The sequence below is a fragment of the Urocampus carinirostris genome, chromosome 16, assembly GCF_059441175.1.
Source record: "Urocampus carinirostris isolate Australia breed hairy pipefish chromosome 16, RoL_Ucar_1.0, whole genome shotgun sequence".
Taxonomy (NCBI): Eukaryota; Metazoa; Chordata; class Actinopteri; order Syngnathiformes; family Syngnathidae; genus Urocampus; species Urocampus carinirostris.
Window position 1 is genome coordinate 30997851 of NC_142364.1, and position 23260 is coordinate 31021110.

General features: G+C 38.2%; 1 protein-coding gene across 1 annotated transcript in view; it reads right to left on the reverse strand.

Moving 5' to 3' along the window:
• npr2 (natriuretic peptide receptor 2) overlaps positions 1-23260 on the reverse strand; it is a 114037-nt gene that overhangs the window by 38758 nt on the left and 52019 nt on the right. Inside the window, exons 6-8 of the mRNA XM_088355853.1 lie at positions 22884-23019; positions 21954-22038; positions 3981-4101 (exon numbers count right to left, since the gene is read on the reverse strand). Coding sequence (XP_088211979.1) covers positions 3981-4101; positions 21954-22038; positions 22884-23019 — 342 coding nt within the window. The remainder of the gene's footprint in view (positions 1-3980; positions 4102-21953; positions 22039-22883; positions 23020-23260) is intronic.

The window sequence follows — 23260 nt, forward strand, 5'->3', positions numbered from 1 at the left end:
ACCATATTATTTGTCATTTTTTGTTCAGGCCTTTTGTGGTACCCGTAGCAGCAAGATGGTTGACAATTATGTCACCCCTGTAGGTGAGACGAGTACTTTTTTAAAATTATGTTTATATGATAATAGTTCATATATTTTTGTTTATTACCTAAAACAATATTGTTTTTTTTTTGCCCCAATGAATTATGTTTTTAACCCCTAGGAAGTGCTAAATAACACACTGTCCCTTTAAAAAACATTTTTGGTTCCCTAACAACTTAATCTTTCCTGGCAAAGTAATTGCAATGACAGCAGAAACAAGCAAAGTATGCGAAAAGCTCCCCTCCGAAATATTACATTCAAATATTGACATAATGGAAATGCATTTGTGTAATACCATACGATGTAATCCAGGGATCGAAGAACAAAAATAATTCTTGCAAACACTCAAGCCGCAAACCTGATACCTGAGGAATGCGACGAGGTATTCTAAATATAGGGACCAAAGCCAGGCAAAAGCTTATTTTAACGATCCTTCATATTTTTTATTTATTTATTTTTATATTCCACCAAGCCAGCCACGTTCAATAAAACCACTGGCAAATCAACCTGGAATGTGCAAAAAAAAAAAAAAAAAAAGGTCTGGACTCTTTTACTGGTGCTTGCTTTTTTTCTGTGCTTATCATGAAACTATGAAAAGGGTCCCCCCCAGGATGTTTCCATTCAAATTTAAGATTTCTTAAGACCTTTTTAAAGACCACATCCAATTGAATATAAGACCAATCTTGCACCTCTTCCGGGATAAAGACGTGGCAGGACGCTGAGTCGTGATGGACCCTGGTGTCTGACGCCGCCCGGCCACGAAAGCGGGGACTTTAAAGCCTTGCCCCGAAAGAGCAGGGAAGTTATTGTGTACCTGGTGACTGAGGTTTGGCCAGACTGTGCTGGCACTGAGGGGGAACTGACACCCGGCCGCGGTGATGCCCGGTCTAAGGGTGGGACTTTAGGTGGCCGTGAGCAAGACCGCGCGAGGGTCTGGAACAGGCGTCAAAGCAACTCCCGGGATGCCGGCGTTGAGAAGATGGGATAAAGTGCTGGGGGATGCGGTGACCACACGGTCGCCTCGTTGTGGTCACCTCGGCCCCTAAATCCCGCGCTAGGTCCTTTTAGGCTCCTGGCAGGCATGTGCTCTGCAAGTGACCATGTGGGAGCAAACCAGAACCGTACAGGGTGGTGGAGCGATGGGTTTGGGACAACAGCTGTTTATTTTTAAAGGGGAATTTTTGAGCGAACTGGACAAACTACAATAAGAAGCATTGAACAAATCAGACATGCTTTTAAGCGGATTTCTTTTTTTAAATCTGCCTGCAGTATCGTGTGTTTTGGAGTAAATTTTTTACAAGGTTGGATTCACAAGACGCTTGCGGATGTAAGGAGGCCGTGGTTGCGTACTCTTATTTAATTTGATGGCTGCAAGACAAAGTTTTTTGGTGAGTTACTCCAGGTCTATAGTTTCGGGTATCTTGTTTCAGACTGATTGTGATGTTTCTGTGATTAGTATATTTTGAAATTCCAAGAGTTTAAGCCTTCCAATGAAATATGGCATAACGTGTTTCAGTGACTGGTGACATCGTACAAACACGTATTTGTTGACCAAAAGTCCAGCGGCCCACCGGTGGGCCATCGGAATGTTAAAGGCTAAAACGGTATTTATTTTTGTGAAGTGAAATATTTGCAATAGAACTGTAATGTATGTGACCTCAATAAAAATATAAATTCAAAGTTACCGTACACGAAGGAGTGTCGTGATTGCCTAAGTGAAGTCACCTGGGGCAATCGTTTGGAGCGTACTGGGTCCGATACCGCGACCTTGGATTACCTGTGTTTCCCTGTGACGTGTCTTGGATTAATTTTTTGGGGGGCGACTTCTGTAGCCGTCCCTTGAGGGGGGGAGGGGGGATTTCGGTCGTGATTGCCTAAGTGAAGTCACCTGGGGTAATCGTTTGGAGCGCACTTCCTGATTGGCTGACGTTCTCCACTTAAGCGGTCTGCGTCCAGAGATGGACGTTCGAGTGTACTCTTCGTATCCCTGAGTGTTTCTCCAGGCTACAAGGTACCCACGACTTCTCTTGCCTGATTCATGCCTGCCTCCCATTTTTGACCTGTTTCCGTTACACGTTTTGCGACCTACTCTCCCGCCCCGGCCATCGACTTACCCGCTAAGCTGCACCTTCCGTCTATCCGCCACAGAGCTGCCATTCCGCCCGAAGAGGCTGACGACCAACAAGCGCCGACGTCCCAAGCCAGCTCCAACAACTCTTTAAAATAAAAACTCTGAAACTAACACTATTGGATCTGAGAGTCTGTTCTGGTCCTTGACAGAACACTCGAACCATAACTTGGATCCAGCGGAGGTTTCTCTCCTCTCCGGAGAATGCGGAAATGCCGAGCAGCAATCCGCTGGCAGTTCAGCAACACGTATTCCGCCTCCATGGCATCCCTAAGGACATTGTCTCAGACCGGGGTCCCCTGTTCTCGTCCGTTTTTTGGAAGGAGTTCTGCCGTCTGCTGGGAGCCTCAGTCAGCCTCTCATCCGGGTTCCACCCTCAGTCCAACGGTCAGTCAGAGCGAGTTAACCAGGATATGGAGACAGCACTCCGCTATATGGTCTCTCTTGAACGTTTGTCTTGGGCTTGGCAATTGGCATGGGTGGAGTATGCCCACAATTCCCTGGTTAGCTCCTCCACGGGAATGTCCCCCTATCAGTGCATATATGGCTACCAACCTCCTATGTTCCCTAGCCAGGAAGTGGAAGCCTCCTGCCCGTCAGCTACTGCTAACGCACGGCGCTGTCGACGAACCTGGGCTCGTGCCAGGGCCGTTCTCCTTCAGGCAAGTGTCATTTAGTCGGGGCTAATCGACTGAGGAATCCTGCTTTGGTCGTGATTGCCTAAGTGAAGTCACCTGGGGTAATCGTTTGGAGCGCACTTCCTGATTGGCTGACGTTCTCCACTTAAGCGGTCTGCGTCCAGAGATGGACGTTCAAGTGTACTCTTCGTATTCCTGAGTGTTTCTCCCGACTAAAGGTACCCACGACTTCTCTTGCCTGATTCATGCCTGCCTCCCGTTTTTGACCTGTTTCCGTTACACGTTTTGCGACCTACTCACCCGCCCCGGCAATTGACTTACCCGCTAAGCTGCACCTTCCGTCTATCCGTCACGGAGCTGCCATTCCGCCCGAAGAGGCTGACGACCAACAAGCGGCGACGTCCCAAGCCAGCTCCAACAACTCTTTCAAATAAAAACTCTGAAACTAACGCTATTGGATCCGAAAGTCTGTTCTGGTCCTTGACAAGGAGTAGTTTCATTTATTTAGTTACATTAATAAAATAGATCAGACCTTTTGAGGACAGCCATCACACTGATCTGGCTCTCAGTAAAAATGAGTTTGACACCGCTGTTTTAGTGGTTGATTTAAAGTCTAATAGTTACAACCTGGTAATAACCTAGTAATAATATAAATTGTTATTCTAGAAATTTATACTATCTGCATGCTGATCAGTGACAAAAAGTAAAAGGTTGGTGACCCCTGGTGTACACATTTTCTTCTTCTATATTTTATTTTAAAGTATTTTTACTATATGTGAGTATATACGGTAATTTGTAACTAGACAGTTATTTTTAGAGTAATGCGCTACTTTTTAGTGTCAGTAATCTGGGGGTAAATAATTTACTTTTTAAATAAAGTAACTGTAACTAATGACTGTTTTTCAGTAATGCATTCAACCCTGGTTGTGACACAACACTAACTAATAGAGACTATGAGTGCCAGCGGAGAAGTCGATATCAAAGAACAAATTTACGACAATATTTTCATGTCTGCTTAACGATTCGAGCGCGTCGGAACTTTATGCTTCTCGAACCTCACATGGACAATTTGTATTCGTCTGTTGTCTTTAATGTAATTCAATTAAGCGGAGAAATACGAGGTTAGCGTTTACCTGCGAGAGTGTGAGTCGACTGCCAGCTCGTTTATGGTATTTATTGGGGCTCTCAAACTGGAGATCCTCCCATCGGATCCTCCACAGCATTCCGGCCAGCTCTTTCTCCAACTTGAGTTTCCTTCAAAGAGAAAAACGTGGTAAATTTAGTGGTGAGAAAACTGATATCAAGCTTGATGGCACAGTAAGGGATAAAAGAGTTGATCGTGTTTTTTTTGTGTAATAAAGACATCACGGCAGCTATTCATCCTGTTGCACGTAAAAGCAATTGACTGTGTCACAAATACTGGCAAATGTTCATGGGAGGTTGTATTACAAAGACTGTAGTCATGTTTAAAGTTACAATAAAATGTTAATTTGGGATGTTCGATATCTTTTTTTTCTTCTGACTAACACCCCAACATTGAGTGGTCTTTGACACCAAAACTTTCCATCCTTATTGCACAAAATGTACTTTCCCTTGACAAAAAAGACAGTTTTTAAAAACTAACTATTATCACATACATACATACATACATGCATCCCTTCCTTTCTTTCTTCCTTCCTACCTTCCTTCCTTCCTTCCTTTCTTCCTTCCTTCCTTCTTTCCTTCCTCCTTCCTTCCTCTTTCCTTCCTCCTTCCTTCCTCCTTCCTTCCTTCCTTCCATCCATGTAATTAAGGACCAATACTAAAGGTTTATCTTCTCTTCTATTGTGTAATATAGAAACAGGCAGCTATTCATTTTGTTGGACGCAGAAGCAATAAATCGTGTCACAAATACTGGTAAATGTTCACTCTTATCATTATTACCATAAATATTATGATGATCATTATTGTTATTATTATTATTTTTTTTAACTGTCAAGAAGGTTTTTCAACTAATTGTTTTATTGTTGCATTAAAGGGACAGCTTGGATATTTAGCACCTTTTGGTGATAAATTAAAAAAAAAACAATATTGTTTTGAATTATAAGCAATACATTATGTATCATATCACATGCACTTAAAAAATGCTCGTAGGTTCATAAATTAACATTTGTTTTACATTACATGAGCCTTACCTAAAGGAAGCTGACATAATTGTTGGCCATCTTGCAGCTACAGGCCCTCAAAAATATTTAAAAAAAAAAGCTGGGTATACAAGTGAGAAGTTCTACGGTGCCTTTTTGTCACTTTGTATAGTTTGTATATTTCATTATACTTTTCAGTCCTCGTTTTTAGTGCCAATACATACAACAGCGACATATTGTGTTCTTTCAGGGGTTAAGTAAGAAGAGAATGTTTGTCATTTTTCATTGTTTTTTACGCATCTATTGTGAAACCGATCTTAGCATGCGTCATAAAGAAATGGGCTCTGGGCCCAGAGTTTGACACCATTCACTAAAGAATATAGCTCAAATCAACTACAGAATAGTAAGGAAAAAAATCCAATGTTTGCTAGAAAACCGATTGAACATTCAACCCCATTTCCCACACTTCTTGATGAACCAAACGTTCACATCATGTTGTCAAAAGATGACTTATGTTGTTTTCTTAAACAGCATCCAAAGTCCAAAAAGTGACCCCAAAAATTGCACAAATATTTTCAGATTGGCGACAGTTGGACCATGGAAGAACTTAATTCAATTAGAATCTTTATCTAGGAGATTAACGTTTCATCATAGTTTTTAGCTGTGAACACTCGGCAACAAAGTTAAAAAAAACAAAGGTTGACGCAATAGTCAGCGTCTAACTCAGGGGTGGGCAAATTACGGCCTGCAGGCCACATACGGCCCGTCAGGCTTTTAATCCGGCTGGCCAAATGAAACAATTAATATATAAAATGGTCAAAAAAGTACTACTAATTAAAATGTTGTGTCACTCTTGTCCCCAGTGTACCTTTCTGTGGACTCCACGTCATCAGGCCACTGCTGGCTACATTTTACTCGTGCTTTATAGCACATGTTTTTGGTTGCACTACACAATACAGCAACATCAAGTTGTCAAATATCACACAGCGTCCCTTCAATATTTTGAAAGGATTAAGAACTCAAAGTCACTATAAAAGTAAATGATACAAAAAATTTGTTTTTGGCTTGGTGCTATTTTGAACAACCGTTCTTTTTACAAAAATCTAGAAAATTTAGTTTCTCCAGTAAATTGTTTTTCATCTTAAAGGGACACTGTCTAATATTTGACCACTAGATATCGCTGTATTGTGTTGTCAGGCATGAATAGAAAGGTGAGAAGGATGTGTATAAGCCGCACTCTCAATTTTGATTTAATGGGTATAAAATTTTACTTTTTCTCAGCTCAAACTGAACATTGAAAATGACAGATGTTGTGGAATTCATGCTAATTCAAATCAATTGTTGACAACTATGATCTTTCTGTTTAATTCATTCTCTATCATTTGTGCCTGGTACAGTAAATAAAAATAGTGGGATATGGAGCTAAAATCTAATGTGCGTTAAATTCGATACTCTTTCCTATACACTACACTGATTTCAGTTTCAAACGCAACACCTCAAACACCCGATTTACTCTAGAAAATCTCAATACTAATTACTTGATGGTTCATATATTTTTGCTTATTTTTTAAATGAATTAGGTTTTGTTACAAGTAGGAGGCACTAAATAATACGAAATTTCCCTTTAAAATTGCAGGAATTGTTCATGGTTGTCTCCGCAACTTGAAGTTTTTCTACTCTCTGCCGCCATCTCCTGGCTTAAAGTCAAGATTGCAGCCTCAGTCAGCTCATTCTTCAAATACTCATAAAATGTTCTTTTGGGCAGTTTGGGTTTGGACAATATTTGAAGCAGGCTTTTTCTTACTTTTACGCTTCTGGCTACACTAACAAAAATCAACAACCTGGGAATGAGCATGAAATCACTCCACCACTCCGGCTGCCCATTTTCCTGCTTCCTTTTGTGTGGTGAGTCCCAGAACAGCGGTGTTAGAAGCAAAATAAAAGCAGATCCACGCGGTTGATCTCTCTCTCTCTCTCTCTCTTTATATATATATATATATATATATATATATATATATATATATATATATATATATATATACATACATATATATATATATATATATATATATATATATACATATATATATATATATATATATATATAGAGAGAGAGAGAGAGAGAGGCTCTTTGAACTCAGTTGGGCATTGTTAACACATATTTAATAGAGAAAAAAATTGTAAACTTTTTAAAGACACTCAAAACTTTGCACCCCACCTTCAAATACTTGTTAAAAAGATACAAAGGGATATTTCTTGACAGACTGCATAAGGACAGGAGCCTTTTCACTTCCTATTGTCTATCCCCGCACACAGCTGAGACTGACATTATTTTCAAGCATTAGTCTGGAGCACCAGTCGCTTTCCAGCCATTAGTCCAAAGCCTTTCACATTCTTTTTTCACCCACGTGGCTGTTTGTGTTTCGACAGACGCGAGAAATCCTTCCTTGCTCCAAAAAAAAAGACAAACGAGCCGAGCCCACACATTCCGACACCGTCTAAAAGGTGTAAAACACTTCCAGATGGTTTCATGAAATTATTGCAGCGCTTGCATATTGTGCTCTTGCTAGTGATGGGAATTTCTCTTTGGCCTCGGCTCACTAAAAAGAGCCGTCTCTTTCGGCTTGCAAATGGCTCTTCAGATTGTGTTTGCTTTATAACATATATTACAGATTATTATGTAACATTATGCAACAAATGACTTAAAAAGGGAAAATAAAGCAAAAATGACAAAAAGGAAAAAAAATAACCAAAAAATCTCTATATCACCAATAATAAAGTAATATCATGAAGAAAAAAACGAATCAATAATTTCAAAAATCCATTACTGTATTTCATTATTGTAATAGATTTTTTTCACACTACAGTGATTTTTTATAACTGATTTTAACTTAAATTTTTTATAGTAAGCAACTTTAAAGTCAAACAACTCGGAATTGATAAAAAAAACACACATGACCCGACAAAATGTAAATACGAAAATACTTCTTCAAGTTTGTTACGTTAAAAAGAAGCTAATTGTGAAACACATTATTCCTGAAAAACACAGGAAATGTAAATTAAAACATTTGTAACAACAACAAAAAAGATTTAAAGATAAAAGACACATTGAATTCACCAGAATTAAATATGCAGTGTTTTAACTTCCCAGGTGTTCTCCCAAAAATGGGCAGAGTAAAAGGGAGCAAAAAAACTCAAATTCACTCCCACTTACTCATTTCAGAGTAAATGCATCAAATGCAGTAGAAAACACCTTTCCAGTGTACAAATTGATATACTTTCTATAGTGTAAAAAATAATTGACACTTGAATGTGAGCAAAATATTTGACCTTTGAAAGCTAACACAGTATAGTGTAAAATAATAACTTTTATCAAGGTAGAATTAATTCTGAAAGTTTAACTCTTCGTTTAGTGTGCATTTTACACTCACTGGGAAAGTGTTAAAACGTACTCTTTAGAAGTTAAATCAACACTGGTTACTTTACTGTGCAGTTTTAAAATTTGACATACTCAAAAAATGTACAGTCCACAACACAAACCATGGGGGAAAATGCATTTTAACCAAACAAAAGAGGAAAAAAAGCGTCTCAAGGGGAACTGGCTTTTGATTGGGGGGAACTGGCTCCCGTCATTCACTTCAAAAAGCTCATAAAGCCGTTCCATTCGCGAACGACACATCACTAGCTCTTGCCTCTCTGTTGCTCCAACTTTGTTTTTTTTACCCCTTCTCCTTTTTCTTCGTGTCAAACGAGCTTAAAAAACATCACTTCTCCGACAGTTGTTTGCGTCCGCAAATACTGCAGGCGCTGCTCTGAGGACAGGAAACATTATCAAACAAGTCGGTTGCCCCCAACAGTCCCCCCTCCCATTTGGGCCTCCATCCACCACTCTAAAAAAAAATATTTTTCTATTTAAAGAGCCTCGTTCAGAGAGGTCTGGCAGCCCGAGTAGCAAAGCGTGGGGCTCCACAGTGGGCCTATTGTTTCATAAGTCCCATATGTGAATACCTCTGCTGGACCGGCCCTTCTATTAAAATATCAGAGCTCTGCTTAACATTTCTGCTGAACACACTTCAAAATCCACAAGTGGCCACCTGGTTAAGTCTGCGGACGCTCCCTCGTTCCAAAATATCCCAAAAATGTTTCCTCAATTTCCATTGGGAAAACAAATCTTTCATGTTTCTATAACTTGTTTCAAATGGAATCCACTTAACGTACACCACCGTTCAAATGTTTGGGGTCACTCAGACAAATATGAGTTTTCCATGTAAAAGTCACACTTTTGTTCACCAAGTTAGTTGTCCAATGTCTGTGTTCTCTTGCCCATTTTAATCTCTTCCTTTTGTTTTTACTTTGCCACTCTGCCTTGAAGGCCAGCATCTGGGAGTCACCTTTTCACTGTAGATGTTGACACTGGCGTTTTCCAGGTACTATTTAACCAAGGTGTCTATTCCTTAAACTAAAGACTCGAATGTACACTATAAAAAACACTGGATTAGTATAGTCTTTTGTCATATATTTTTCATGTATAAGGCACACTGGACTATAAGGCTCATGACATTTAATTTACAGTAAGATAAACCAGATTTATTTGTATTTAACCAAGGCACATATTACACACTCATGTTGTTTATCTGTGCAATGATTGATCAGTCCTAAAATGTCTGTGACCAAAATCGCAAAACATTATATAAGTGTATTTCTAATTAGTTCAATGTTTCTTCATTTAAAACTTTTGAACAGTAGTGTATTTGATATTGTAGGATAAAGCAACACAGCGGAGACATTTTAGTTCAGATAGGTTTTTATTAAACTGATAAAATGATACAAAAATATCTCACTGTTACATATATTTCTTTATTTCACTTAGATTATACAGTGTTCCTTAACTTTTCACATGTGGTACGTTGCACAAAACCTACATGTAGTTAATGACTATTTGCAATTTTGGGTGTTTTCACATGGAATGAAATATGGTGCATTTTTAACATTTGAAGCGCTCATTGACGCTACAATTACATTGACAAACAAGCGTGAGCAGCTGTGTCTCTTGAAATGGCTAGCGTTTGTCAGAGCTCAAAATTCTTGCAGTTATTTATGGAAAACTCATTGTTTTGCGAAGAAGCCAAAAGTTAATGTTGCTACCCTGCACTGTATGTTTCTAAAACATTGTATACATATGAGAGGTTGTATCAGTTTGTGCTGGTTAGCAGTTTTGGCTAATAAGCTAACGATGCTAATGAGTTCCACATCCGGGCAATGGTTAGGGTTGGTTACTCTACAACGTATGTTTCAAATATTTTGTTCTCATATAAAAGGTTGTGTGAGTTTGTGCCGGTTAGCAATTTTAGCTAATATTCTAAAGAAGGATAATGAGTTCCACATTTGTGGAGAAGCCAGGAGTAAAGATCAGCAAGCCTACAATGTATGTTTTAAAGATTTTGTTCTTATGTGGAATGTTCTGTCTGTTTGTAGAGGTTAGCAGTTTTAGCTAAAATGCTAAAGAAGCCAATGAGTTCCACACCGGTGGGGAAGCCATAAGTTAAAGTCGGCTACCCTAAAATGTATGTTTCAAACATTTGGTCCTCATCTGGGAGGTTGTGTCAGTTTGTGCTGGTAAGCAGTTTTGGCTAATTGGCTAATATGCTGAAGAGGATAATGAGTTACACACCCGTGGAGAAGCCAGAAGTTAAGGTTGGCAACAATACATATTATGTTTGAAATATTTTATTGTCATGGGGGTGTTTGTGTAAGTTTGTGCTGGCTAGCAGTTTTGACTAGTATGCCTAAGAAGCTAAAGAGTTTCACCTCGATGTATGATGTTTTTTTATGTTTGGTTATCTAAAATATTAAGAGATGGAATGGTGATTACAGCCATTTGTGAGGCTTTTGCTTTCTGTCCATTGTAAGTGTGATTAGTTAACAGTGTTAACTGAGATAAAATTCCATGATAATATGAGCTGGTGAGTTAACCGCGAAGTAGCAAAGGACCACTGTACATGTACATTTTCATCAAAGATGACCCATTTCCAATGTAGCAAAAATACATTTTTATATAATTCACAGTATTGAGAATTCTATTGTTGCTATTATTCCATACGGGCAGTCAAATCCCTAAATTGCATGACCCCAGCAATTAGACATATCTGAGAATTAAATCATTGTGTTACATTCACGAAAATACAAAACAGCAGCATTGAAAAATACACAGTTCTACAGTATATACTCTTTTTTTTACATTTGTCAAAATATAAGCTTAATAAATATTCATTAGAATTATCTCTGGCTTATACTGGCTGATTAGTGAAGAAGTCATAAAAAGCATTTTAGTGGTGATTTGTGGCTCAAGTAACAAACACAGCAGCTCGTCGGTTTGGTATGACGTCCGTCGAGGCGCCTGCGCCATATGCCTCGTTGTTTGTCGGCATAACCCGGCTTGCGTCTGCAAAAACACAAAGCCGATCATTAGAATTCGTCACCGGTCATCTCGACACGCCGTGAAAGGCTCACTGATTATTGTCTCGAGGCCAAGCACTGAAAGGCTCATCATGAATCATTCGGAATTTGATTTGCAGTACATTGAAAAAAGACTTTGAGTGTCATAGACTTATTACAAAGAAGCCATTTTAAACTAAAACGCTGTGACATGCAGTCAGGGGAGGCAGGGAAGGCTGTGCCTCACCTGTCATTATGGAAATGTAACATTGAAATATATTCAATGGTTATATTTATTTGTATATTATATCACATACGTAACAGTTCTTTTTCGTTTAACTTCACAGTTTTGGGATTTTCTTTTTCAAAATTGCGGAATTTTCACATTACATTATGATCTGTTTTTGTAACCTTGAAGAAAAGAGTGAGGATTTAAGGACAGGATTCAATTCTCTTTTCTGAAGGCTTCTCTCCTCTCTCCTTGCAAGTTCAAAATCCATTGATGTCTTCTCTCCTTATTTGGAGTGACTACTCAAGTTCAAACTTGACAAAAATGAATTGCTGTGGTAAGCGTCTGCAGATTTAGAGTGAGGTCCGCAGTTCTCTTGCCTCATTGCAAAGGCCAATAGAGAGACTAAGGATTCTGATGTGACGCTCACCTCAACCCTAAACAATAAAATTAGCGATAGTATTAGCAAGCTAACAGCAAGTCAAGCCATCTTAGTACTATTTTTCTCGTCGCATGGACTTTATTTGTAACTGAGAATTACTTATTTACTGAATCTTTCATTCAATAGGAGCAGTATGTAACGTATTACTGTGCCTGGCATCTGCGGATGCAGAGTAAGACACACAATTCTCTTGCTTCATGCCAGAGTGCGATAGAGAGACTAAATATTCTGATTTGGCGCACACCACACCCCCAAGCAATAGAGTAAGCGATAGTATTAGCAAGCTTAGAGCAAGTTATGCCATTTAGGGGTTTTTTTTTGTTGCAGGGACTTTATTCATAATGGATATGCCAACATTTTCATGTTAAAAAGTGGTGGATTTAATCAAGCACTCTATTTTTAGGCGCAAAACACAATCCATCTCCAGAATGTGAAAAAAAAGCAAGCAGCATGTGCCTGTTTAAAACCAGAAGTGCGTTTCCCAAAACAGGATCAAAGTAATTGTGGGAGCGGTAATGCACAATGACTTGCTCTTGCTACAAAATAAAGCAGCCTTACATTAAAATAGTAGTATCAAGTTGAGATAGTATGTTGTTTAAATATAACACAGGGGACGCCAACCTTTTTGAACTGGGGAGCTACTATTTGTTATAGATTAGCGCGAAGGACTACCCAGTTTGAAATGCATTTTCAAAATGGTGACCTAAGTTATTAAAAAAAAATTCTCAACTTATTACCAGATTGTAATGATTAGAAGTCGGGTTATCAGAAGCAATATCAACCACTAAAATATTGTTTTTAAAGACACTATCATGTCAATGATTTCTCATGCCAGTTAGAAATTACCTTTCCTCGAAAATCACTATGACCTATCACTAGTGAGCTCTTTTCAGAACCAGTCTGCAGGCTACTTGGGTGTTCTCTGGGGGGGTACCAGACTCCTCATGTAATGTATTAGCGTCTGCAGATACAGTGAGGCACGCAATTTGTTTGCCCCGTGGCAGATGGCAGTAGTGAGACAAAGGATTCTGATTTGGTGCAAATCTTAGCCAGAAACAATAAAATAAGGTACAGTATTAGCAAGCAGTGGTTGGAGTAATGCATTACAAAGAAACATGTTTCTGGAACTTAATTACTTTTCTCGATAACGGCTACTGTAGTGCGTTACTGATAAAATGTTGCAACTCAACTGCTGTTACAACATGGTGCGTTTCTCCGCTACTATTAAAACACAGACCGTGAATCACAACGTCTACTGTGATTTGGCAGTTTCTCCTTTGCTCATGAATTAACATGCAACCCTCTTTCTGCCAGCAACACAATGCCGACTGTATATACTCGCATCGCAGGCTGTATTTACAACTATACTTTAAAATACTGAAATCAGGGGGTCAGTTTATATGCGCATACGTATTGTGTAGTGTGTCACCAGTAGCGAATGGTAGGCAACACGGTGGCTGGGGGCTTGTCTTCTACAGGAACAACAATAACAATGGTGCAAACATGAGCGCAGAATTTACAGTGAGAGTGCTTATTTTTGCTTTTTTTATTCGCAAAATCATTTCTGCTTTTATCCTTTGCCAATCAAATAATGAATAAGATGTAGGTTCATTTATTTTAAATATAACTGCCTCACCAGACAAGAACCTCACCGTACGTCACAGGTAAAATGGACACATACAGACCGACGTAATAGGAGACAATAGTCTTTTTTGTTTTTTAATTGTTGTATTTGTAAAAAAATATGTTTTCAATAATATATTAGTAGTACATTTTTCACAATTTAAACAACATTTATAAAGGTTTCTATTCAAAGCGTCCCCAAAGTAGAAGATATTTCACAGCATTTACCGGCCAATAGTCCAGGTCAACTAGTTGGTAATGAAAACGCTCTGAGCTTGTTGAACTGTGTTCTGAAGAAAGAGATAGAAAGGGAGAATGTTAGTTTTTTTCTTTAAGATTTCCCTTTGGAATTTAACACAATTCAGAATTAAGGCAGTTTTCTAAAGAAAGGATTTACCTGAGGAGGAAAGCTGCTCCTTCGTCGTTCCTCTACCATTCCTCTGATCAAAATCCATTCTGATTGGCTGGTGATTAACACTTGTTAGTGTTAATAATCAGTAACGAAAACATTACCAAATCCATATTGTTATTTATACATTCAGAAATGAATTTCTGTATAAGTGTCGCAGTGCTCAAAAGCAATCAAGTACTCACTCAATCATCCAGAGCACATTTGTTAATTTAGTAAAACATGCTCAACAACAACTGTAAGAAAAGACTACGAATATAAAGTAAAAATATGTTGAGATGAAATAACTGTCCCTGCTACAGCAAAATCACCAGAGTTAGAATAACATGAGGAAGTGTTCAGTAGGGATTTTGGATTAATACCTAAAAAACATTGTTTATAAATATGTTGCGTTCACTTTCCAAGTCACTTAGGGATTGATTTAGGTGACATGTATTTTTAATGTTGTCAATGGGGGCTGTCAATGGGAGATCTGCCATGCAATTTCCATTTTTTATGCTAATCATGAACTGATATATATATCACCTTGTCCCCTGTGGACACTGCGTCAAATCAATGCCCTTTTAAATTGCTTTTTTTTTTTTTTTTTTTAATTAATGGATGTCAGAAATCTTTCTGCAGCTCAATTATGACAAAACTGAGCTTCGGGGAGAAAAATCACAATTTAAATCCAAAGTATTGCCTCAACTAAAAATATTAATAATTTATTGACTCAGACACAAAACAAATGTTGTGTGTGTAATGTTCATAGCAAACGTGTTTCAATTTCTTTTTAGAATAAATATTGAGGAAAAGAAGCGTATTATTGTGCTTGTTATGTACCTGCAGCATATTTTCTTTTATATTTTCTATATTCTATTTATAATTATATTTGTAAAGCTCACTTGAAATAGAAATGACAAGCTTTTGAGGCGTGTTTTGTAGCTACTCTTGGCCTAAAACAAATCTCATGAGGATCTTGTTATGCATCAGAGATTACAAGAAAATGTTGTGGGATTCTTCTCATTCAATTCTTATTGTTGCTCATAACTTCCAATTCCCTGCTTAGCAATTATAGCGATCTGCAGTCCGAATTTTGTGGCCAAACCTGACTTGGCTGAGGCTTATTACAAAAACAAACTTAACAAAAACTATTTGAGACAATAAAAGCTGGGTCTGTCTAGCTGGGATCAGCAACTCTGGTCCCTTGAGGTTCTCCATACTGCATATTTGGAATGTTTTTCTCTTCTAACACACCTGATTCAAATCAATCATTGTTATCAAATTTCAGAAAGCTCTAGAGAAACCTGATAAGAATTCTAAACATTGGAATTAGGTGTGTTGGATGCTGGGTATGTGCCCTCCAGGATTCCATTGTTGACCTCTTTTGTACAAAATACTACTAAAGAAATAGTACAAAAATATTGCAAAATTACAATTAAACCAGATATCAAATTCAGAGTTAAAACAGGGACCAAGTAGAGACATAATTTTGCTTTATTTCTGGAAAAAGAAAATTAATACTACCACGTTGCGGACCCTTGATGTAAATGTAACTATTATTGTGCTGAGCGTCTGCAGATACAGTGAGGAACGCCATTCTCTTGCCTCAGGGCAGTGGGTGATTGTGGGACCAAAGATTCTGTTTTGCAGCACACCTCTGTCCAAAACAATAGAGTAAGTGATCGTATTTGCAAGCTAACAGCACGTCAAGCCATCCAGTATTTTCTTATTGCGTGGACTTTTTTTTCATAATGGAGGATTACCATAAATTCTGGACTAGAAGCCGCTACTTCTTTTTACACACTGCATCCGCTCTAAATACAAAATGCTGTGGTGACGTCTGAAAACATTTAGGACACCCTTCTCGAGAAATTAGTCCATGTTTTTGCCAATATTATTTATATTATACATAATAGGAAAATAAGGGGAGGTTTACAATGATATTTCAATTTTTTCACCCAAATCAAGTCTTGAATTTATAGATCCAAATTGAACAGCATTGGAGGTTATATATCAAAAATCCTACACTTCTCTTTCCATATTATCAGCGACAATGTCAGGTCACTTTCCCTCACTATTCAAGGAACGATAACAAGCTAATGCAACTTTGTCCATTACCATGGACAACAACACAAAAGACATGCCTGTGTTGCAATCGGGTACTATTCTCTCCGGCATGGTTGCTCTAGGGCTGTCATCTAGAAATATAGGTCTTACATTTCATTCATGTTTTCTTTCAACTCTTTTCTCCAGAATTCAAGGTGACCTATTGTTTGATGCTTTTATTCAAATGGTGCAGCGCATAGACTACATTTATAAGTTAAGGTAAGAAAATAACCATTTTTTCCCTATAATGTAGTTCATACATTGCTTTCTTTCCCTGCTAATTAAATACTGCAAAATATTTAGGTTCATTTCCTTGTAAATCTGATAAAGATTTCTTATCAGACACATACACCACTGAACGTCACTGGTAGAAATAAATCATTCATATTCAACAAGTTATCAAAACAATACATATCAACACTTAAATAACAAGCAATCAGTCATGTTGACACATTGATATTAAGCGGTAAATGCGAAAACAGAGCATGCCTGTCCATTACTACTACCATTACTACTAAAACTGTCTCACAAGATTATGTTCCCATGTTTTTTTCATACAGATGTCACGTTGGAATCATTATTATTTCAAAACAAACGGTTTAAGAGATTAGCTAATTACATAGAAGAACACACAAAAATGAACTTGAAATTGATTAGTCATGAAAAAATAGCATGATTCAAACAAAAAATGTACTTACCTGTGGTAGACAAGCCAAAAACACGGAAACTGTTTCCAGAGTCAGCGAATTAATGGCTTCCCATACTGTAAGTAGCCCGGAACTTCCCTACACGTTTTGGTTCAATATTTTCGGAGTGATTTTCGGGAATGGGCGACGTATGGAGCATAAAACCATCTTCTTCTTTTCAATTCAGTTCAGTGTCAGTCGCGAGTAGCAGAAGGAACACAAGTACAGCGGAGACCTAACGTCTCGACCGATTGACCAATAAAAACTATCATTTTTCATTTGACCCAAACTAATGACTTCCCAAACCTTGCTCAGCCAGTCAGCTAAAGGAGAGCAATAATGGCCTTAGGAAAAAATGTATTTGAGACCACTTCTGAGGAGGGCTGCTCGATTAGTCGACATAGTCGACAAAAATTGATATTATAAATAGTCAACAATGGAATTCTTTGTCGAAGATTGTCGCCAGACACTATTTTCTAACAAAATGAGGCATCGCTCCATGAATATAATCTCTGTCTTGAGTAACGCATGCGCAATAGCGTCTCTGTCCCGAGTAGTAACATAAACATACAGAAATGGTCAACACTAAGTACGCGTACCAAAACTTCAAAGTTTTAGGAGCATTTTAGCCTGGATGAAGCAAAAAAAAATACCACTTGCAAAGTTTGCAAATGAAACCTTGCTTATCATGGCGGTAGCTGGGTGACACACGAAGATTCAAAAAGCACTTCGGACAGTTGTACGAAATGGAAATTAAAGAAACGTTTGAGCCAATGCGGTTTTAATGGTATGATTGTACATTCTATACGCATATATTTTGCTATAAAAGAAAGCACTACCATTAAGCCAGACTGTGCCAGACAACCGTTTATGAATTTAAATGCATGCAATGCTTGTTAAAAACGACAAACGTCAGTTGTTAAAACCGTTTGATTTGAAACTGTTGGGAATCGTTAAGTTCTTTTGATACAGACTTTGCAGTTGAACACTGAATGTACTTCATAAAATGCACATAATGTTTGTTTTATTTACTGTTCTACTGCTGCCAACGAACCTGTTCTTGGTTTCCAGGGATAAAATATGTTTACTTGATTTTAATTTATCATTTCTATGACTGTCCCTAGAAATTGGACAGAAATCTTTTAAAGATCTATATCTCTCCTGACGTTTAAACCGGTTTAGATTTGTATTTATTTTTTGTAAAAATCTTCAGTAGGTAAAATAATCAAATAACCAAAGCGAGCGGCAGCCTTTCCAGCAGCTCCCTGTTATCTTGCACTTTTTGTGATTTATTGTTTTTATTGTCTGCTTCTATCTTTGGTGTTTTTCGTCCCGTTTGACAACTACACTTTGGATTACTTTCTATCCTATGGACATGGGTTTTAACGCACAAAAATGCGTTTATTCGAGGAATCAACTCCTTGCCCTGAAGAATTCTCGTGCCGGCGTGATGAGGGGGCTCTATTGTGGATAGGGAGCAGGAGCTAGCTAAGCGGCTAGCAGCGTTATAAGTCTATAAATCATGGTAAATGTGAACTTTCTACCACATAAGACCGACGAACTGGCTGTGGTGGTGAAAAACATGAAAGCGCACAGGGAGTGCAGCTTGCTGTGTTTTACGGAAACGTTGCTCACGTCTAGCCTCCCGGACGCTAACGTGGAGCCACCCGGAGCTTCAGCGCTGTTAGACAGAGACACGAAAGCCCGCGTGAAGCGGAGAGGAGGTGGACTCACTAACACGAGGTGGTGTATCCCTGGGCAGAAAGATTTCCATCTTCCGCAGGGACGTCGAACTTTTGGACTAGCGTGTGAAGTCATCCACTCCGCTGTGGCTAAACTACAACAAAGCACCCCAAGGGCATCCTGTTAATCTGTTAATAAACAACAAGGGAGACTGCTGGAAGTGTGAATTTCCCTACGGGGATGAATAAAGTATCTATCTATCTATCTATCTATCTATCTATCTATCTATCTATCTATCTATCTATCTATCTATCTATCTATCTATCTATCTATCTATCTATCTATCTATCTATCTATCTATCTATCTATCTATCTATCTATCTATCTACCTGTCTATCTATCTATCTATCTATCTATCTATCTATCTATCTGATGATGTATTTTAATTGTTCCCTTATTTATTTTTGCTTTAGTATCATTTTTCAAAATTTAATAGAATTTATCATTTCTAAGCCTGTCCCTAAAAATTGGACAGAGGTTTATTTAAGGATGTATTTCTCTCCTAACGTAGTACTGTGCCTAATCGGTTTAGGTTTGTATTTATTTTTTGTAAAAATCTTCAGTAAATTCAATAATAGATGTATTTTAATTGTCGAGTCATGTTTATTTGTAGATCCCTTAATCACAAGGAGTCTCAGAGGGCTGCAGAGACTACAGATTATTGCAAACCACAGACTATTATTACACCATCCCCTGATCTAAAAGACCATGGTACTCCGCCGGAAAAGGGTGGCATGCTCCCTCCGGGTTGGGGATGAGATCTTGCCCCAAGTGGAGGAGTTCAAGTATCTTGGGGTCTTCTTCACGAGTGGGGGTAGGATGGAACGATTCAGACCCTGTACCGGTCCGTTGTGGGTCAGAGGGAGCTGAGCCGAAAGGCAAAGCTCTCGATCTACTGGTCGATCTACGTTCCTACCCTCAACTATGGTCAAGAACTGTGGGTTATGACCAAAATAACACGATCCCGGATACAAGTGGCTGAGATGAGTCTCCTCCGCAGGATGTCTGGGCTCTCCCTTCGGGGCGGCAGTAGCTCAGGAGGTAGAGCGATCGTTTTAGGATTAAGGGATCCCAGTTCGAATCCCGGCTTGTCCGTGTTACATGCCGAAGTGTCTTTGGGTAAGAGAATGAACCCCCAATACCCCCAATAAGCAGGTTAGCGCCTTACATGGCTGCACAGATCACGGCCGCTATTGGGAAATGTGAAGCACAATGTAAAGCGCTTTGGGAAGTCATTGACTTGAAAAGCGCTATATAAATGCAGATCATTTCATTTCATTTCATTTCTAAAACCTACATGAGGGCAAGGAAAAACTCAAAAACCTCAACATGAGGAAAATGTACCCATATTTCTCTTTTTATTATCATTTTCCACATAATTGAATCAACTTTAATCTAAATCTAAGACTAAATAATAATTATCCGGTTATTCGAATAATCGTTTTAATAGTCAGTGACGAGTCAACTATTAAAATAATCGTTGGCTGCAGCCCTAACTCTTAGATTAATAGCACATTACCACATGATCATATCAGCTAAACACGATTTCTCTCATTCTTCTATTTTCAAATGTATAGACAGTGTCTGAAATAACATCTGCCCGGACGCCCGGGGTGTTTATCTTTTACGTCGGGCATACAACTCACAAAACGTCTCTGTCCGGGTGGCCGACAACTTTTTCAAGAATTTTTTTTTTCGAAATCTCGTTCGTTTTGGGAATTTCCTAATTTCGTTTCGTTTGGAAATTTCAGAATTTCGGTTTGTTTGGCAATTTGCATTCTCGGCAGCCAATCAGAAGCCTGCATCGAATAACTTCGTGCTACAGGACTTTCCCGAGCGTTATAAGGTCGTGTAGTTGCATATCATTTTACAAAGTAGACGCACAGAGAACACAAGAAAACTGATAAGTGGTTAGGAATTGTTAAGTTTTTTCAACTTAATGGCGCTCCTACTCGTGGTATTGCAATAAGACGTTTTTCATTGTGTAACGTCATTACGCACTTACCATTTTTCGTTTTGCTAATTGTTGATTGCCATGTTGTATTGAATGGAGCCATGTTCTTGTTTGCTTGCTGTTGAGGAATAAATATGCTTAAAGGCTGAACCACAATGTCCTGCCTATCTTATCACGCATGAGGAAACTTAACACTCTGACATATCCTTACCAGGAATCAAGCCAAAACCTTAGCCCCAGAAGAAAGATTCAAAAGAAGCTAACAAAATTTATGACTATACAAAACGTAAACGTACATTAAAAGCATCATGGAAAGAGGAGTTCACGTGGCTTGTAGCAAACGAAGCAATGTAATCATTGCATGAATGAAGATGAGTAAATACAGGTACATAGTGATGGCAGTTGGAAAACAGCCATGTCATATACCTGCAATGAATGTTTAAAGTAGATTTATAATAAACTTCATTTTAAAGTGTTGTTTTGTTATATATTCTGATGATCAATTCTTGATACTTTGCAACAATGTTTTTTTTTTTGCAATTATTCGTCTTATTTTGCTTCAAGTTGTGAAAAATGGGGCAGGCAGCTTTTCAGAGTTGGTATGTCTGTTTTTAATATGGGACGCCTGCAAAGGAGATTGCATAGGATGCCAGTTCATTATTTTGACTATTATACCTAAACTATTGTTTGTTGTCTTGACCATTGTTTTTCTGTTCACATCATTATCAATATCAGCCAATTATGTGACTATGGTTTCCTCACCCTTTGGGGCAAAACTGCTTTTGTAACCGAGGAGATTTTGATAAAACAAAGGGCTCGACGGGAGGCCTTTTAGAACAGGTTGGAATCTTTATTATCTGAGGTCTGGGCTCTCTCCCTGTTCTCATGGCAAATTCCAAATCTATTGGTATATTCTCTCCTTGTTTTGAGTGATAACTAAACTATAAACTTATCAAACATTTTACCTGTTTGGAGGTGAAAGAATTTGGGGAAAAAATATGGTTGAACAGAAAAAAAGAATACTGAAAATTTGAAAACATCATCCTACTTCCAAAGGTTTCTTCTTTTCTGATACCAATCTTTTTTGCAGTGTGACATTTTCATTTAATACAATGACAATCAGGAATTGAAAAGCATGTGTATGTGGCTCCAGCCGCCTTATCAGCTCGCATGGCAGCCTAAACGCACCTACCCACTGTTTTAAGACCACTGCATGCTGATTTGTTTCTGTGGCAACAATTGTGAAAATACCATATGGGTTGCCACATTGCCCATAAATCCCTCATAAATACCGTATCACATCGTCATCCAATAAAAGTAACCTTTACATTTCTAAGAGCTGGGTCGGCGGCAATGCGATGCGTTCAAACTCACCTGTAAATGAGGAAACTGGAGATTCCGAAAATGATGAGCGCCAATCCGGATCCCACCGCTACGATTCCCAGAACTGGCAATTGACCTGGAAACAAAGAGACGGATTCCACACTCAGTTGTGTCTCATATGTTCAACAGATGTCCACATTCTTATCTTTAAAAAAGAAGAATTTAACAGGGAACAATGTTAAAAACACAGCTGAAAAACAACAAAATATATCATATAAAATATGAGCGGTACTTTCACAGTTTAGAAATTGCAAGCCTTTTTACTAATTCAAAAATCTGTGTTTTAAAAGGGCAGTGTGTATTATTTGACCACTAGATGTCGCTGTGTGGTGTAGTGCAACTTACAACATGTGCTAAAACATACAAGGACGAATATAGACCACAGAGACTCAATGTGACCTAAACGCATCATTTTACTTCCAGCCGTAGCTGCAAGATGGCAGAGAATAACGACAGCTTCTTTTAAGTGAGGTTAATGTAAAGTGAATGCAAATTTCTCTACCTATGAGTATTTTAAAGAATAAATTGTGTTTTTGTTTTGTTTTTTGTTTTAATGAATTAAGTTTTTTACCACTAAGAGGCGCTAAATAATACTCATTGAAATTGAGCAATATTTTGAAATAATTTTGAGTGTCTAATTTAATCATATTAGAACAACTTTCTTTCAGAAAAAAAAACATATTAAAAATAAGCAACTAAGACAGTTTTTAGTCACTGATGATAAACTGCCACTGGAGTATAGTCCATTTTAGTATCAGCAACGGTCGCCAGTACTGATACTTTAAAAGCAAAATTAAAACCTGGAATGCACAATATTGCATCACTGATGATGACATAATGTCATTACGGCATGTTTTTTTTTTTTTTTAAATTTGTGAATATGTTAATCCGTCTAAGATGCGCAAATAGTTTGTGTCATACCATCATTGCAAGAGGGGTCATCTGTGGAGAACACACAGGGCGGGTTATCTAGCGGTGGGCCCCCAGAGGGCCATTGGATCTTTTCTGTCTGGGACCAGATGATCTCTTTCATGCTTCCATTGTAGTATGCTACCAGCTGCATAAACATAAAATAATCATTTTAATCCATTGCATTGTTTAAAAGACAAACATAATAACAGATATATAATGTTTTTTCCTGAATACGAGGCGCACCTAAAAATCCCAAATTGGCAAGAAATTTGGAAGTGCGCCTTATAACACGGTGCACCTTATATAGCGCAAAATACAGGTGGGTAAGGCTTTCGATTTGATCTAATCATCATACAATTTTTGTGTTGCATGGCAAAAAAAGAAAA